At 37.6% G+C, this 19,333-nt stretch overlaps 1 protein-coding gene across 6 annotated transcripts in view; it reads left to right on the forward strand.

The window, feature by feature from the left end:
* The window catches only part of ntrk3b (neurotrophic tyrosine kinase, receptor, type 3b), a 172,124-nt gene that overhangs the window by 141,599 nt on the left and 11,192 nt on the right, over positions 1-19,333 (forward strand). For all 6 annotated transcript variants that reach the window (XM_079590710.1, XM_079590705.1, XM_079590706.1 and 3 more), the window contains 2 exons: positions 10,745-10,875; positions 16,785-16,957. In XM_079590710.1, the coding sequence (XP_079446836.1) occupies positions 10,745-10,875; positions 16,785-16,957 (304 nt within the window). The remainder of the gene's footprint in view (positions 1-10,744; positions 10,876-16,784; positions 16,958-19,333) is intronic.

Genomic DNA, 19,333 nt, shown 5'->3' on the forward strand with positions numbered 1-19,333 from the left:
AATCGTAGTTATATTTAATAATCTCCTGGCTCTTTCCAGCTTTGTAATGGCAATGAATAGTGCCTGATTTTTTGAAGCTCCCAAAAGCACATACATCCTTCCATCTTAAAAGTAATCCGTGGGCTAATAAATGCCTTCGAAGCGAAACTATTGGTTTTTGTAAGAAAAATATCCATATTTAACATTTTACAAACTATAATCACTGGCTTCCGGCAACAACTGGCTTCACGAGAACGGCAGATCCTCTGACATTTTTCTTTAAAACTTGTTTTAGACTTCTAAATCGTGACCGGTGTTTTGTTTTGCTCTATCTCTATCATCTCCACTTCTGTTTTCGTCAATTCTCACCTAAGCTTACGCTACGCCTGCATTATATCTCTTGGAAATAATGGTGAGGGAAATAATTCCTGTGTTTACGAAAGAACGCTACTCTTGACCTTTTAACTCGCCCGCAGTATATCCTCATTATATAGCGCGGTATATGGGTCACTAAGAAGATGTTTGAATAAGCACAAACGTGTTAAAAATAGAAGACTTTTGTATGCCCTGAGCTTGCACTTATTGCAGAGTGCATGGGAACAAATGCCAACTCCATTGTTTGTATAAATGGCCATGAATGAATCCGCAGAGCTCCTGCTAAGATTTATGAGATCTTTTATATATTTATTTGCTATTTTTGGGGCCCGTTGTGACCGAAGAGTTGCGCATTGACAATTACTTTTCTTGGAGCAAATGGTGTCTTAGTTTAGACCTTTAATGTAATTAATTGGAACAAATATACTTGACACTTTACATAAGTGTTTTTGTTAGCCAAATTTAGAGGTTAAAAGGGGGGCCTGACTGATTTATGGCACGTACTATCGAATATATGGGGACACAGACTTGCACACATCAACACACACACAGTCTATTTATATTCCAGGCACAAAACAGTGGTCTATTCACAGGGTGCACTGACGGCTATGAAAAGGAATCCAAAAGGCAGAGGACAATCACATTTTGCCCTCATGAATAAATTAACTCTTTATGCATAATGGATGGCATAAAATCTTTATAGCTGTAGATACATAACCATCATGGCCGTGCCCATATCTGATGAGTGTGTGATATTTAAATGACAGTTAGCTGCTTAAGAGAGCGTATATTTTTACTTCTCAGACTCTGAGCAACTAGAAAGCTCTTTATGTGTTAGCTGTATAAGCTGAATCATTTATATAAAGATACACCTTATAAAAATGGTCCAAGGTTCAGCTCATGATTTTTTTATAGCGAGAACATAAAAGAGAAGAGCGATGTGTTTCAGACCAGTTTCACCCAGTTGATACTGGGGTTACATTTGTAGACATGACTTATCACAATCCACATCTACTGTATAAAGAATATGCAGTAATGCAAAAAAATTCAGTGGTCCATGAGAAAGAAATTGAATATGTATAGCATAAATAAGACAATGTTTATTTGATACATTTTCCATTGTGATATTTATCAATGTCGTTATAATATTTGTAATATCTAATATAATTGTATTGTTATTCGATATTTGTAAATAATTTAATATATTATTTAAACACTAAACATTTATTTCTGCATGTTTTAATTCATATATTTGTATTGTTTTATTTTACTTTTATACAGTATATGAAAATCAAATATAAGGAAATACACAAAAACTCAAATGTAAAATGTTTGGACATTGTGGTAGTTTGTGGGGGAAAATGTATTTAATTGTCATTAGTCACAATGCAAAGAAAAAAATCTTACAATAGGCTTAATTATTTATGCTATATAATTTTTGTGTGAAATGTGACTTCATTCATACAACAATTTTGAGAATTAAAATGTTTCCTTGCATGATTACGGTTTTATTTGTAGACTTTTGTATTTGAAAGGATGCTGTTGCACGGTTTCAAGTAAGCAAGTCCCTTGAGCCATGACATGCTGACTTTTCAGGAACTCAAAAGATGACTGACTCACAAAAGCTATTACAATTGAGTTCTGCTGCATTTACTTACTTCCCTTTTCAAACCAACATGAGTTAATTCCTGAACTACATACAATAGCATCTCAGTTGATGGTTAGCATAGAGTTTTGCTTTACCTATATCCAAGATCCAAGAATAATCTCTAGCATCTCATTTGCACATGGAGACCAAGTGTTGACTTTATATGTCTGTTTGAACATTTGTTCACTTTGCGTTTTGCCATGTGGATCACATAGAATTATGTTAAAGGTGCTCTAAGTGATGTTGGGTGACGTCACTTCTTGTTGACGTTCAAAGTATTGTCAAACAAAACAGAGGCTAGCTAGACCCTCCCTCCTCCTCATCATCCGCGCACTAACCCCCCAAATCCTTCTTGTCGGTTATTGGCTGGAACACTGTTTGTTATGTTTCGTGGTGCGGGTTGCCCAGTTTGTTTTTGTTGCCGTCTGTGCAGCCTGGGGTGTCTACAGAGACCGCATTTTTTTTACAGCGTGTTCAGCGGACAGGTAGGTAGCGGATAGTGAGGAGATGTTTGCTGTATGTGACACACAAAACAAAGTTTTGGCCTAAAAAAACGCGTGAGATCGCTTAGATCACCTTTAACATAACACATCTATTTTATTTATGTATTTATTTATATAGAGCAAGGAAAATTATCAATTTTTAAGGGGCGGCTCCTTTAGGGCTTGTCATTAAACAGCCGCTGTTATGATTAGCTAACGTCACTGGATAGGAAACATCATCAGCGTCCACTCGCTATTGCATTTAATGTGTCCTTGTTTCACGTTACATGTATTTACTATAGTAATAACTATAAATTAGGCATAATTACATGCAACTAGCCCTAAACCAAATCCTAATCCTGCCCTAACCCTAAAGTAAGTAGGCTACATGTAGTCAGTTCCATATATAAAACTGTCATTTACTGACAAAGCATTATTAAATCATTTACTTTTGTGATGCAGCTGTTGTCAGATCCAATACAGTTTCATCTTGCCTCGCAAAACAAAATGCTCCGAACTAACATACTATAATCATCCGACGTGTTCCGGGATGCCATTAAAATAAAATAAATCCACTTGTTTCTGATGCTGGGATCCTTCTGAAGTCTGTACAGAGACTCAAATGAGCTGTTTAAACTGGACGTGACAAAGCGAATGTTCTTTCACTCTTCCATTTGTCTTGTTGATGACAGACTCAAGTGCGTGGAGTATGGCAGAAACTGAACCCACATCTCTACACTTTATCCAGTGTCAGTGATTTTAATAGGCTGAATTTGCTTTTGTAGGTAAATGCCAGCAATTAAGTGACTGAATGCCAGTGGGCGGAGCCTATGGTGCGATTAAAGTTTGCGTCACAGATCCCGCAATATCAAAACGAGTCGTTTTTGGAGCTTGATTTATTATATAACTGCTGTGCTCATAATGAAGAGGACATTTTAAGCTATAAAACTTGCAGGGTGTTTTAATGGTACAAAGACCACTTATATGTAAAAAATAAATAAAGGCAAATTTGATTTCTCATGCCATAGCCCCTTTAATATTGAAATATTTGCTGCTGGGGTTTCTTGCTTAAGTCATGGGAAATACAGCTGGATCACATGCAATAGACTGAAGATCATTATTCAGGTAGCAGTATTCCTAGAGGAAGTGAGTGCACTAGCATTTACAATGAGCTCCATGTGTTACAAAGCCAATAAATACACGGTCGTGACGAAATTATACATTGCAAATATATAATTTTGTCACATCATGTCCCTCAATTAAAACTGAAAATGTAACGACAGACAAATCAGACAAAATTATTTGTTATAGTTAACAAATAATATTTAAAACTCACTCTGGGATCTGTGGTCCCATCCCCCCAACAAGGGCAAGAAGGGTCTTCTTGGTTACCATGACTACGATCAGATAAGTTCGTTTTATTGCTGTTAAAAATGTGGTCACGACATAGACCACAGGGAAGACAGAATCAGACTTTAAAACTGACAATGTAACCCCACCTGTATCGTGTCTCCTATTAAATTAATCCTCATTTAATGACTCAGACTTTAGTGTACATCACCTTCTCTTAGAATGCAGTGTGTGTTTGTTATATCTATCTGAGTATAAATGGACACACAGATGTCTAACCACACTTGAGATGGCGTCATGAATCCTCCCAACATAGGAATCTCCCGCTTGGAAATTCCCCCTTTCTTATTGGTTGAGCCAACCCTGAAAGGTGGGAACTTTCTCAGTCTTTAAATGGCCAGGCTTTAAAATCTACACAAGCCCTCCCCTCTCTTGTCCTTCTCGGTACGTTCAGGGTGCCGTGCTGTCCTGCGTGGCCTGAGCAGGCCCCAGGGCAGCAGGCCTTGACTCACAACCATGTACTCATGAAAAGAGAAAGAGAGACAACTTTCAACCAGAACAGAGTCAAACTAACCATGCAAGTTCATCATATCTTCTTCATCCAACGGAGAAGAAAACGATTGCAACTTCATCGATTGAGACTCATGGAATCATCAAAAATCCTTCGAACTTCACGATATGTTTCACTGCAAAGGCCATGCAAGTATACATTTAAAATGAGGTGCTCTTATAATGCTAAGCTGATGGTTCTTTTCATAGTTAAATGGATCTTTTCCATAGTTCCATTTCCTGCTTCCGGTTCCATTCTGTCAATCACCATTTTACCTATGCATGTATGTATGTGTGTTTAGATTAGTTATGTTTGTGATTTAGTTCATAAAACTTGTGCACAATACGTATTTGGTTCTGATTATCTGCTTGCAACTAAGTTTACTTGACGATTTTGACTACAGGCTCTTAGTAGTACTGTACAGTAAGAAAGACATTTCCCTCCCCCGGAAATGAATATTTCTTAGAATTAATAAACAATTAACGCTAAGTGTTCATGAGACGAACAGGTGGGTTGATTGTAATATTAATTTTACTACATTAGGTTAATTCTATTAACTGATCCAAATATTCATAATCAATTATAACAAGTTATGATTTGATTATTAATATTTATTTGAGCTAACTCGCTACATAAACACCTTTGCCTACATAGCTATAACTTAATATGTTGGAAGTTTAAGCTGTCACATATTAATTTGTTGCAAGAGCAAAACTGCAATTATAAATACAAGAGTGAGGAGAATGACCTTCCATTTGAAATAACCTGTCTCAAAGATGCATTGAGAAGAGCAAGTGTTTTATCGCACTCCTGCAATATCTGGCTATTTCTCCCGCTTCATCAGATTAGCGGTAATGGCTGCTGATATTTGTATCCTGCAGTGACCGTGTTTTGTGTCCTGTTCACATTGAACTGCTCAGGACATCTGGAGAAGATATGTCTATGCCGATGTCTCCTGTGTACACCGTCATTGTTCTGGACACAATTACTTCGATTGCATTGTTTCAAGGTAACATTTGATGACAAGCTGAATTTATCAGGCTAAAGTGTGAGAGGACAAAGGCATCCGCTCAGAAAAAGGGCATTGTAAATGAATGCAGGCCAGGTTTAATGGAGCTCTGGATGTGCACACCTTCACAAAGATTTTGATTCAAGCGATCTATTGTTACTCCTCATAATTGGACTACCATCTCATCCAGTCTCATTTGAAGTTCAATGAAGGTGGACACCGACACAACCCAGGTGCTTGATAACTGATCAGCTATTTGTGAATATGTGTTTTTGAGCATTTATTTTTTTATGTTCCTTTTGTTGTTGAAAATTACATTAATTACATTGGTGAATTTCTTCGAGTTTTAGTGTACATTTTAATTTTACTTCCTTAAATTAAAATGCTCTGCATCTAGGTCTTTTTTGTCAATTCAAATTCAGGACTTGAATAAGAATTCAAAAAACATTCTCAATTTACTTCTTAATGGTGTACGGCCCTGGTCCTGACTGATTAACCTTTAAATACTGGCCAAATTGTGAATATGTAAATATGGTCATGTGTTCATGGTTAAAACACTACAGTGAGTCTTTTAGAGTAACCATGGGTTGGACATTTCATTGTAACGTTAGGCAGTTTTGATTTATAAGCTGTTGAATGTTTGATGATCGCGTTAGATCACACGTGGCGTACGCAATGCTTCAATCGCTTGTTTCTGCTTCTTCTTCGCCTGTGTATTGATCCAAAGATTCTGGACTCTTTTAGAAGATTCCCCGCGGTTCTTTCACGGTCGCTTTTCCATTCGCACCATTTGCACCACCCTAAGGAATGCCCTGGTCATAAATCATGGAAAATTCTGTCAATGGTGGTGAAAGAGTTAATTGACCAATCTTGAAATAGGTTGTGGGAGGAGCGGGGCTTACCGGTTGGGTGGGGAGCTGAAGGTTAAGTTAACCCATCCCAAACTCCTATGGCAGGTGCACATGTAATTGTTCGCTTAGAGGACGGGACAAACCCAGCGGACCACTTAATGAAAGAGCGAGTGAATATAAATGAGTTTTTGGGGGACGGGAAAGTGCTCCAGACTTGACCTGATTCTGCTTCAGTCTGCTAGATCCCAGCATCTCAAATCTCCGAGCTTTAATAATGATAGTAGCACCTGATACTGGATGTCTGTCAGTGGCTCAAGTGTGGCAAGGTGTTACATTGAATTTAATATTTTCCGTTTCAGTGACAGTTTGTCGATAAATTAAATATTGTAATAAGCACAACTTGAAACTGATATGTCTTACAAAAGTATTAATTATCCACATTGTAATGCATCCGAAAAATGCCTTTTTCATTATAATGGCAATTATAAAATCTATTAATGTAACAATGACATTTAAACACTGATGTATTTGTTGATCATATGCTGTGATGCATCATTCTCTTTAAATGTTAAACAATAAATGTGCACTAAAAGGTATTATAATGTATTATTGTGCATTATAAATGATCAGACTATATTAACTGGTTACAGCTATATAAAAAGAACATTCAGTTGATTATAAAGTGCATTAAAAGGCATTATATATTAATGCAGTACCTATATACACACACACTTCAATTAGCGTTACCAATTTTTCAAATCATTTTCTGCAAGGATCTATAAGTATGTTTACCCAGAACATGCTGATTACCGTAATAAAAAAAGGATAAGTACAGGACTACTCGCGCTCTTTTATTGCAGACCACGCTGCTTTGACTCGGAATGGCATGAACTAATGACACAAACATAATATTAATTCACAATATCTTGTGTGAGGCTTCACCATAGCAACCACTACAAGTTCACGCAGTCAAAAATAATAATAATTAATCTTTTTTTTACTATAACAGCACAATAACAGGCTATTCAATGTATGTTCACATCATGTGTGAATAATAGTCTGGTTTCTTTTGTGTAAATCATTCAGAAACCTATATTTACATTAACTCTTCACCTTTATTAATGAAGTGTTACGTGTAGGCTACTGAGTAGATGTGTTTATGTGAATTTAAAGAATTAGATATAGAATTTTTTTTTCATTTGAGGTCTTTTTTCATGCCTTTTTGTGGTTGAGCATTTTGCTTTTAAGCTACTTTATATTCACGCAAATAATTGGAAATGACAATGAGCATTGATGGCAAAGCATTACAAGTCCCAGGTGAGTTCCAAACAGATGGCAAAAAGAGACCTTTTACAATTGACTCTCATTTGCATCACACTCGTTTTGTTTTGAAAAAGAGAACTCGGAGGAGACAAAAAACATGCAGAAAATATCCAGCTGTGACTGTGAGCAGCAATTCTAGAACACCATCTGCACAGGAACTGACCTTTTACACAATGCGAACAACTCGCGATTGAAGCCTTTATTTACACTTGTACACGTACGCGTAAACAACACGCACAACGCGCGCATACAGATAACCTGTCACTCATATTTCATTTGGCTCTGTTTTCCGCACTTGTTTTTGCCACCTGTTCCCAAGGGACATTGTCTCTCATGATGATATTATTGGGATAATTGTATGCCTGGACCTTTATCATCATTTTTTTTTTGATCATATATTATAGACATTGATGTGAATCACTGACAGTGCTTCTTTTTTTGTTCATTAAAAAAAAAGTATTTCCCAACCCCTTATGCTGCTTTCTGCTGAAACCAAGACATAGGGCCCTATCTTGCACCCAGCGCAATTGACTTTGAACACCGACGCATGTATCATTCCCATTTTGCACCCGCGCACAGCGGACTGTTTCCCTCCACAGACGCACGTTGGTAAATTAGGGAATGAACTTGCGCTCGCGGGGGCGGTTCAGCGCAAAGAGAAGGCGTGTTCCGGCGCAAAACTTCCATGGTGCTATTTTCCAGTTTTAGAAAGCAATTGCGCCACAGACCAGGAAAAAAACAGTCTAAAGACAGTGGCGCGTTGCGCGTTAGTGATATGGTATTTTAAGGGCGCGTGCTTGGCCATAATGTAGTGTGTTAACGCGCATCCACTTTGATTCTCTAATAATTATAAACAGACGCAGCAGTTTTCATTTTTGCAAATCATACATTATTCCAAGGAAAAATATTAACACACGAGGGAGGTTGTGTCCGTGAAGATGTGAAAAAGATCTATCTAGATAAATAAATAAAAATCTAGATTAGGCTACACATTTACCCAAATTATACGCCTGTTTAACCGAAGCTAATTTGGGTGGGTTTCTCCCATCATCCCCAGTGTCACTTCTCTGTGTTTTACGGCCCTGACGAGAACGTCGCTCTCCTCGCTGTGAACCGCTCCTGGCGTGCGCTGGCAAACCCGCCGTTATAATAGCAATCCGCCGTGGAACAAGCGCGTCTGCTCTTAAAGGGAATGTGAAAGGACGCTCTGATTGGTTTATTTCACGTTACGCCCAAACCACACCTATGAATAATGAAGCTACTTCAGACCAACCCCTTTTAGATTTGCGTCGGGCGCAAGAGTCATTTATCCGCCGGGAAAATAGCAACAGCGCCCGGATCCGCCCACAAAGTAACTTGCGCTTTGCGCTTTGACACTTGCGTTTCAGATTGTTAAAATAGGGTCCATACTGTACAACAACTCATAGTGATCACACCTACAAAATACACAATAAAAGAACAAGAAGTCCACTATCATGCTATATTCCTAGCCTGGGTTTCCCCATGCTGCCTTGCGCGCAGCGCGATTTTATTCACGCTGCTAGGCAGCCTGGATACCATGGATCAGATTTTCGCCTCAGCGAGGGGACCAATCACAGAACGAGGAGGGAGCAGCAAGACGGTGACGACGTCTATGCGACACACCGAAGCAGTTTGTTTATATCAACATGTGTGCACTGCAGATTTACCCATAGACATGTATAGAAAGGCTAGATGGCTTACCGGCGCTGAGAGTCAATGGGACCCGACGACGTCACACGGCGGCCATCTTAGGACAGGACCGCTCGTCCAGTTATAACATTAAAGTCATTGTGCATGTAGTGCTGAAATAACTATATTTTGCTCAATTTTCAACCGATTTTCAAACGGCTTGGTGTGTCATAAACGTCAGGGATGCCATGAAACACACAGCTACGCTGCAATGTTAAGCGTTTCTCAAAACGTGAAGCTACAATTTAAACATCGGCATCAGCACAAATCATAGCCACGTTAATAAGGTTTGTAATAAACCAAACCGTTTGTAAATCCGTCAAGAATTCAGCAAGTTACGAGCATTTTAGTTGCCGTATGTCACTCACCTTCCGTCCACAGCAGCAGGGAGCAGCAGCGCAGTCTCCTGACCTAAGATGGCCGCCAAGTGACGACACAGCTGACTCCGCCTTGAGCCATCTAGCCTTTCTATACATGTCTATGAATTTACCTTCTATCCTCATGTTTGTCTTGCACAAACGGAAATAGTCGCTGAACGCCATCGTGTACACATAAATCTATGACCCATCGTCTTCTTCCTCGTCGAATTTCTGTCGCTACATACGTCACCTGGTATAATTGAAACGATTGGCTATGAGCTACGTACAGGCGCATTTGATAGACATTCGTAGCACCCAATAAACGGCTCTGGGCAATCGTAAACCACGCCTCAAATAGGAGAAAATGAACATGTGGTTCCCAGACCACGTCTCAATGAGATGAGGTCTGACGTTAGCCAGGCTACTATATCCCCATTCTGCCATACGATAGCTTTGTGTGTGATAGTAGCATAATGGTGAGTGAATAATGTGTATTTTTGAATGAACCATTCCCAGTGTTGTACCGGCTAACTAAAACAATTAAAAATGTTTTAATTGAAATGAAGCATAAATAAAATAAATGTTAAATATTAGATGAAAAACTTAAATAAAATAAGTTTAAAGGGTTAGTTCACCCAAACACTGACATCATTTATTCACCCTCATGTCGTTCTAAACCCATAAGACTTTAGTTCATCTTTGAAACACAAATGAAGATATTTGAATGAAATCTGACAACTACACAACTACCACTTTAAAAAGTTCATAAAGAGATCGTAAAATCCATATGAATTGAGCAGTTTAGTCCAAATTTTCAGAAAAGCACGATCACTTTATATGATGAACAGATTTATTTTAGGCTTTTATTGACATGTCACACATCAGTATAATGTGCAAGCATGTTCGCTTGACGTGTAAGGTTCTCCTGAGTTACGCAGCACAACCAATGAGGTTTGTTCTCGCGTGTCAAGCAGGTTCGGTTGAGGTGACTATTTCTTTAAGGCAGTATCCTTTTCATATTGCTGCACCACTGTGAACTTATGACCCTGACACACAAAACTTTAACAACCATTATGGTTTTCTCTCTCTTTCTGTTTTTCTCTTTCAGATGTGCAGCATATTAAACGAAGGGACATTGTTCTGAAGAGGGAGCTTGGCGAGGGAGCTTTTGGGAAGGTGTTCCTGGCTGAATGTTACAACCTCAGCCCCACCAAAGATAAGATGCTGGTGGCTGTGAAGGTGAGGCATGATTTTGCTGTTAAAAGCACCTTCTTCTGGCTTTGCTTTGCTCTGACTTCTCTAAGAATAGATGCACTTCTCCTGTGCACTATATTCCATTACCAGGAATGTGCATTATGAAAGTAAATGCTCCTTTCCTGGCCTTATTGCGCAATTCATCTAAGAAAAAAAGTTCGTCTTCAAAATCTTTGATCAAAATGTAAAACTTTTTTTCTCTGAAACAGCTGTATGTTCAACTAGGTTTTGTCACACACGCTTTTGACAATCCAGATCTGTTCTCAATAGATAAAATCAAGCACCAGTAGATAAAATCAATCTTTTTCTTGTTTAATCTGAAATAATTGCAAATGCCGTTTATGTGTTCTTACTGGTTCGTACCAAACCATTTAATTGTGCATGCATAGTCAGGATCAGTGTTTAGGAAACTACTTTGCACACTTAGTTACAAGTGACTCATTTAACCCCATATTTAACCCCATAAAGCCTAATGTATCACATTTGACTTTTCTATGGGTATATTTAAACAAGAATGATATACTAAAAACGTTTTTTTTTTTTTTTTTTGCACAGATAACAATGCTGTCATAACGATCCCCATTCAAACTGAACCACTGTATTATTCATGCTAGGCCAGTAGTTGGCGATGTCTCTTTGTAAAGAAACACTACTCGCCTATAGACTGAACATGTAATATGCATGCGTATGACATCACCGTTTTCACAAATTCGAGTTTGTGTCATTTACACGTTGACAATAAGGGTATCGTTTTTAAAAACTTGCATTTTGAAACCCGTTTTTAAAAATGTAAAGTCCCCCAAAACGCCATTGTCTTCTAAAAACTTTGTTGAAAACGGCTGACGGGTGGCCCCTAAGGCATCTAAATGTCCCCTATGGCCCCTAAGGCATCTAAATTGTCAAACTTGTTGTACACAGTCTAGTAAAAATTTATTGTTTATGGCCTTTTAGTATAATTCTAGAAACGCCCCCCTTCAGGTTGTGGGTCATGTGTTTTTTGTTCCTGTGAGAATAACCTAATTTATTTTCAGCAATATTTCAAGATGTACATGAGGCTTTTCAGTAACATATATGTACATCTCTCAATCATATTTTTTTGCCACCCACAATAAAAACTACAGAGTTTTTCATATTTCAAGCTTTACAGGGTTAAAGTATTTTCAGAATAAATTAAAGCTGCAAGCAGCGATTGCGGGCCCAAGCCGGAACTAAAGGCACCGGGTGGTCGGTGCCACCGGCTTGGGCCCTCCATCGCTGCTTGCAGCTTTAATTATATATATATATATATATATATATATATAAAAATATAAAATATATATATATATATATATATATATATATATATATATATATATATATATATATATATATATATTATGTAAATTCTTCCCCCCCCCCTATTTTTAACATATATATTATTATATATATATAATAATAATAATATATATATTATTAACATTTTTGGATGCTAAACTATTCTTTTTATAGGCTTTGTACTTTGTACACTTTGTACACTCACGTTCCAATATAGAAAAATTTAAAAAAATTATTATGAACGGCACAAACTGTACAAATGACTATTTAAACAGAGCAGTGTAATTTTTATATGTAAGGTTGACTATTTTATTATTATATTTTATTAAGGCTATAATGAACATTCTGCGATGTCAAGATTGCAATGCTGGAATGCTGTGTGTGTGTGTGTGTGTGTGTGTGTGTGTGTGTGTGTGTGTGTGTGTGTGTGTGTGTGTGTGTGTGTGTGTGTGTGTGTGTGTGTGTGTGTGTGTGTGTGTGTGTGTGTGTGTGTGTGAGGCTCGATCGAACAATGGAGACATAAAAACATACTCCGTCATTTTGTTCATACAGACCATCATTCAAAATGCAAAGTGTTTCCTTATATTTGTGTACACTCGCAATGAAACACAACATTGTGCTTTTGTTAAACTATAAACTCTTGTCAAACTGTAACCTACAACTGTCACCCAACCAAAATCACACACACACACACACACACACACACACACACACACACACACACACACACACGCAAGCGTGTTTGATATACGGACAAGTGTTCGAATCCCATTCCAGGGGGCGCTGTCGAGCCCCCCTGCCACGCCCGGGTACCAGCTTCAGCCCGGCCCTAATGGCCGCGGGTTCTGACCTGTGTGCAAAATTTCAAGAGTTTTCGAGCATGTTAAGGCGAGACACGGCAGGCAAAAACATCGTTTTTTTTTTCACTGGTCAATTTTGAGATTTTGGGCTATTTGTCTTCAATAACATGTTTTCTTTCAGACTTGTGCTGAAAAAAAGTCCAAAATACACATTTAGGTCTTTATTTTACTACACTTTGTCTATTTGCGTCACTAGATTTCTCTGAAATTCAACAAAAGTTGCCGTTCTAAATCAACGCGCTGCTCCGCGATCTCTGTGTTCTTCCTTTAATCACGCACATGTCTGGAAAGCTCTCTCTCTGCTGTACAATGCTGTCGGATCCAAATATGGTCATTTCCTTTTAATCAGTAACCAATCGTGAAAGTAAAATGGGCATTTAACCCTAAAAGCGAAATCTCATTGGCTGATGTCAATTTCTGACACCGTGATTGGTTCAGATGCATCATGTGACGCGCTCTGACACTCAGATGTGTGTTTTTGACTGTTTTTCTGCTCAGTTGAAGGCCATAAATGCTGTGTTTATAAGTTTTGATGTGATTTAGGTCGTTTGTATTGTTGTTGCTAATGATTTGATAAGATATTGTGTCAGTAAATAGTTGTTTCCACTAAAAAAGTATGATTTTTTACATTACAAATCTTTAAATGCCTTTTTCTCAAAATGACTTTTCTCTCATACTCCAAGTCCGAAATCTCCTCTTCAGTAGCACCTATACACACCAAACTTTCCAGTCTTGTACCTAGTTATATTATGAAGACAATTACAGAGGGATTTGTAAATATATTATTCCTAGCCTGATTTATATAACATTTTATTCCAAAAAACATGGCGAAAATACATTTTTTAAGGCTATTGACAGTATATTCTGTTTTACAGGATAACAAAAGTAGATATCCATAAATCCCTCTGTAATTTTTTTCCCATCTAATATCTGAACACAATGAAAAAAGAATTTTGAACCTGGCTTTATCCAATTCTGAGATTTCGTTTTTTAAAATATAGGCAAATTAGCGCATATTTAATTAGATAATGCCTAATTTGCATATTTAAACAATAAATTACAGAAAACTTGTAATACATTTTTTTCTCATCTTAATGTAGGTAATCAATTGGGAACGTTTTATGGTGATATCTGCTAGTTACAAATATTTCCCTATTCACCTGTAGTGTCTCGCCTTAAGGCCCTCAAAAGTGGCAGAGATTTTGCACACAGCAGAGAAATGGTTAAACTAAACTAGCCCCCCTCCTCACACACACACACAGAGGGGCAGAGGGAAAATGCTCCAAACAGTACACATTCAAACCAAAATATCTGACTTCCTGTTGGTCGGAGCTAATGACTGTAAATTAGAAAGTTGTCCGGATCAAAGAGAAGAATATACGTACCGAGTTTGGTTACTGTAGGTAAAACTAATACCCCATTTTTGACTAAAAGTGGCGCTACTGAGCCCCTTACCACGCCCGTTTCTGAAACTTCGCACATGTCTATTACACAATAAATGTCAAATGCATGTTGAGTTTCATGCAATTTGAAGCATGTTAAGAGCCTCAAATGCATCCAAAAAGAATATAAAAGTTTAAAGCGTTGCCATGGCGACAGTATTAAAGATATCAATAATCCTTTCACAGGTCTACATCTGTCGTGTGTTTACATTATACAGATGAAGTTTGAAGCAAATCGGGTAAAAATAAGAGGGTGAATTCAAAGCATTTTGAAAGTGACACACTTCCTGCTGCCAGTTGGTGGCGCTATAACTTTGACTCACAATAGTCACATCCATGTGATCGGCCTCTTACAGCGAACACACTGCTGAAGTTTCATCAAGATCAGTTAATGTATGAGGATGTTATAACACACTTCCTGTTTCCAATATTCGCCATAAATTTGTTTCCTCGCCACGGCCAAACCGTTCGAGATATCAAAAATCCCCTCTCAATTTTTCATCCTCAATGTCTTGACTTCATGCACACCGAGTTTCGTGGCGATTGGTTGAATCGTCTAGGAGGAGTATTTTAAATTCCATTGAATGCGTTTTTCTAACTACCCCAAATAGCCGACTTCCTGTTGGGCTGGGGTAAAAAGTCAGAGCATGAAGGATATATGAACCGATGAGATCTATAAGTGTACCGAGTTTCATATTATTTCATGCAAGCGTGTTTGATTTATGGACCAAGTTTTCGGACCCCGTTCCACGGGGCGCTGTCGAGCCCCCCTGCCACGCCCGGGTACCAGCTTCAGTCCGGCTCTAATGGCCGCGGGTTCTGACCAGTGTGCAAAGTTTCAAGAGTTTTTGAGCACGTTAAGGCCCCCAAAAGTGGCAAAAACCTTGAAAAAAAATTTATTATAAAGAAGAAGAAGAAGAAGAAGAAGAAGAACAAAAAATCCTTAGAAGAACAATAGGGCTCTGCGCCCTTTCAGGGCTTGGGCCCTAATTAGATCACAGGTTCCCTTGCAACAAGGATCACCACGGTTTGTGTCAAGCACAATGCGTTTAAAATAAAAAACGAACCAGTTAATGAACTTAAATGCTTTATTTTAAGGACATTTTGTTTTCTTTCTCCACTTGATGTCCAATGTGAAATTCGTGTCTTTTTCAAAACCATCTGAGAACCGGCCTAGGATGACTTAAGGCCAATAATATAATTTAACCACTGGAAAGCACTCTCCACGTCTGAACTTGCTCTTCTAATTCAATGTACTGCCTCACCAGAGCCCATTGGAAATATTAGATCATAAAGATCACTGAAGATACTGTAAAAATGCTTCAGTGTCATGGGGATATCTTATGAACCCAGGGCTGTCAGGTCAGTTCCCCCAGTAGAACGCTGCGACAGAAAGACAGCACGGGAGGACTGTGTTGAGTGCATGGCGCTAACACATCCCCTGACAGAATGAGTGCTTTACCATCTGTGTCATATACGCCATTCTCTGTCGATGTCTCCCTCTGCTTGTGTCAGAGAGATCAGGGGAATTCTGTAATTAAAATCAAATTGCATCATGTGCTGTTCATGCAAAGTTACCATTTAATTGCTAGGAGCAGGACTCACAATGAAAAGGCTAGTAGCGATTTGGAGGGCCTAGAAAATTTTTGTTTTTTGTCATGCTATACATACTTTGGTAAGGATACCTATCCTACAGATTACTTGTGATTAAAATTGCAAAATATTATCGCATTTCTCAAGTTCATGCTAAAAAGTTTCTGTCATAAGCAAATTTATATAGGTCAGAAAATATACATGAGACATGTTGGTAAAGAATAAAGCATTTCCCAAAATGGTAGATGTGCCGTATGCTTTAGTTTAGGGTAAGCTGGTGTCTGGAAATAAAAGTCATTACCTAACCGGCTAGCTTTTATTGGGAAATATACACCCTAGGCCCATTAGAGGAACATGCCTCTACGCTCTACATTTTTACATTCCAAAAACGTGACCGTCGGCTTGGTGTGTCATGGCCCTTAAACATGACACTGCTATGCCAAGTTGTGCCCATGAACCACTTTTGTTTTGAGAAGTCATGCTACGGCCTTTTGTTGTACATTTTCATCTCATTTCAGTTCATGGCAGACATCCTGAAATGCAATTAGGCATATTAGTCTAACCTTCGTCTCATTTCTCCTTGGCTAGAGGACGACTTGAGTAAAAACGTGGCATCCAACTCTCCCTCGATGCATTTGTTCTTGTCTTTACATCTCCTAGAGTAAACACACTTTCTATCTCTCAGACTCTCAAAGACCCAACCCTGACTGCCAGAAAAGACTTCCAACGGGAGGCTGAGCTTCTCACCAACCTGCAGCACGAACACATTGTGATGTTCTACGGCGTGTGTGTGGACGGCGACCCTCTCATCATGGTGTTTGAATACATGAAGCATGGAGACCTCAATAAGTTTCTGAGGTAGTTATTTTTCATGTTACATAAAGAAAGATGAATGCTAAACAACTAAGCTTTGTCTCAAAACTCAGATTACCTACCAGGTTAGCTTTTAATTGGAATTATACACCCTAGGTTCATCAGAAAAACATGTCTCTAGGCTCTACCTACATTTTTACACTCCAAAAGCATACCTACACATACAATTCACTGTAGTTTCCAGCTCAAATGAACATTAGAGGTAGTAAAATGGCAATGACTTTTATTATTTTTCACTCAAATTATGATTACAGGGACTTTTTTGTTGCACAATACTATGTTATGATCTTAATATGCTTTTACCATAGCTAATGATTTGTAAACCAATACATTTTGATGTTTGCATCACATAACCTTGTTAGGCTCATAAGGTTGATAATCATTGAATTATGCAGTTTAAAGTAACACTTTATTTTGATGGTCCCTTTTTAACATTCTGTTAACTATAAGTAACTGTGCAACTACATGTCAACTAACTCTCATTAGAGTATTTGTAGACTATCTGCTTAATATCTGCAAACTCTTTATTGTGATGCTCCTCCAACAGACACTCTACTGACTATAAGTAACTTTGCAACTACATGCCAACTTATTCTAACCCTAACACTACCAGTCTACTAATGCTCTACTAACACTCTAATGATAGTTAGTAGACATGAAGGGGCAATGTTACTTATTGACAACAGAATGTGTTAAAGGGACTATCCAAATAAAGTGAAACCCAGTTGAATTTCGGTTACAATGCAGTTTATGTAGACAGCTGCCTGTGCAGGCATTCGATATTGAAACAGCTCACTAGGTTTTGAAACACAACATTCTTAAGATTCAAAATAGCAGTTTAGGATTGAAGTTCATTGCATGCAAATTGTAATTTGCAGGGGAGATCTGTGAAAATATAAAGGCAGACAGAGTTCTGGAGTGAGATGATTGTCTTGTGGGAGCAAAGAGATGGGTGATGATAATAAATTAGTGTTTTGTGTAGTGAGAATTTTTTATTACACTTATGCAGATGGCCAGACTAGCATTTCAAGAAAAAAAATGATGAAATTCTTTTCTGAAAAGCTGCAATGATAGAAGTCTGGTTGATTTTCATGGACACTAAAAAGATTTAGGCAGCAGACTCCAGGCTTAATTCAGATGATATGCGTGTTGAATTAAAAAGATTTAGCGAGAACTTCATGTAAAGCATACTAGAAAACTCAGTGTATATAATTTGGGGAACATTGCACAAGAGTGTACTGCCTAGTTTTTCAGCAGCTTTGGTTCAGAAAGTTTTTCGTCCTCCATTCATTCGCTCCATACACATTAAAAAAATATTCTCCAGGAATAAGTTTTAAGTCGTGATGTAACCAACAAATACTGAGTTGAGCTTAGAGTTGAGCTTAGACTCCCGAGCTTTGATTAGAATAAAAAAAAGGTAACACTATTTCGATGGTTCACTTTAGACATGTTACTAACTACAAGTAACTTTGCAACTACCTCTCATTAGAGTATTAGTGGACTGTCAGCTTAATATCTGATCAAACTTATTTTGATGCTTCCCCAACAGACATTCTACTGACTATAACTACAGTATATTTACTGTAACTTATTTTACTAACCCTAACCGTAACCTACTACGGTCTACTAACAGTCTACTAACAGTTTACTAACAGTTTACTAATACTCTAATGAGAGTTGACAGAGTTGTTGCAGAGTTACTTGTAGTTAGTAGTAGAATGTCTAAAGTGGACCATTGAAATAAAAAGTAACCTAAAAAGTATTTGAAATGATAAAGACTATGTATGTAATTAAATCATAAAGGAGGATATATTATAAAACTAATGATGAATTTGTTGATTATACACTACCATTCAAAATTTTGGGGTTAGTATGATTTTTTTAAAAGAAATACTATGTTGATACTAAAAAATATGAATAAATTCTGTTCAAAAGAAAAAATTCTAAAAAATAATTAGTATCACGACAGTATCATGGTTTCCACAAAAATATCAAGCACAACTGTTTTCAACATTGATAATTATAAGAATTGTCTTTTTTTCAGCATATTAGAATGATTTCTAAAGGGTCATGTGACACTGAAGACTGGAGTAACGATGCAAAAAATTCAGCTGTATTCACTGGAATAAATTACATTTTGAAACACATTAAAAAAGAAAACAGTTATATACTGTATTTCAAAATCTTACAGATTTGACTTAATTTTGATCAAGTAAATACTGCTTTCGTGAGTATGAGAAACATCTTTAAAAAAGTACTTGAATGGTAGTGTATGTATAAAATGCTTTTAAGTTTATTGCACAAGTTTTTTACACATTTATATACTGTAGGCCTATATACACAACATAGATACTTGTTTTT

Source organism: Phoxinus phoxinus (genome assembly GCF_949152265.1).
Source record: "Phoxinus phoxinus genome assembly, chromosome: 2".
In the NCBI taxonomy this organism is placed as follows: Eukaryota; Metazoa; Chordata; class Actinopteri; order Cypriniformes; family Leuciscidae; genus Phoxinus; species Phoxinus phoxinus.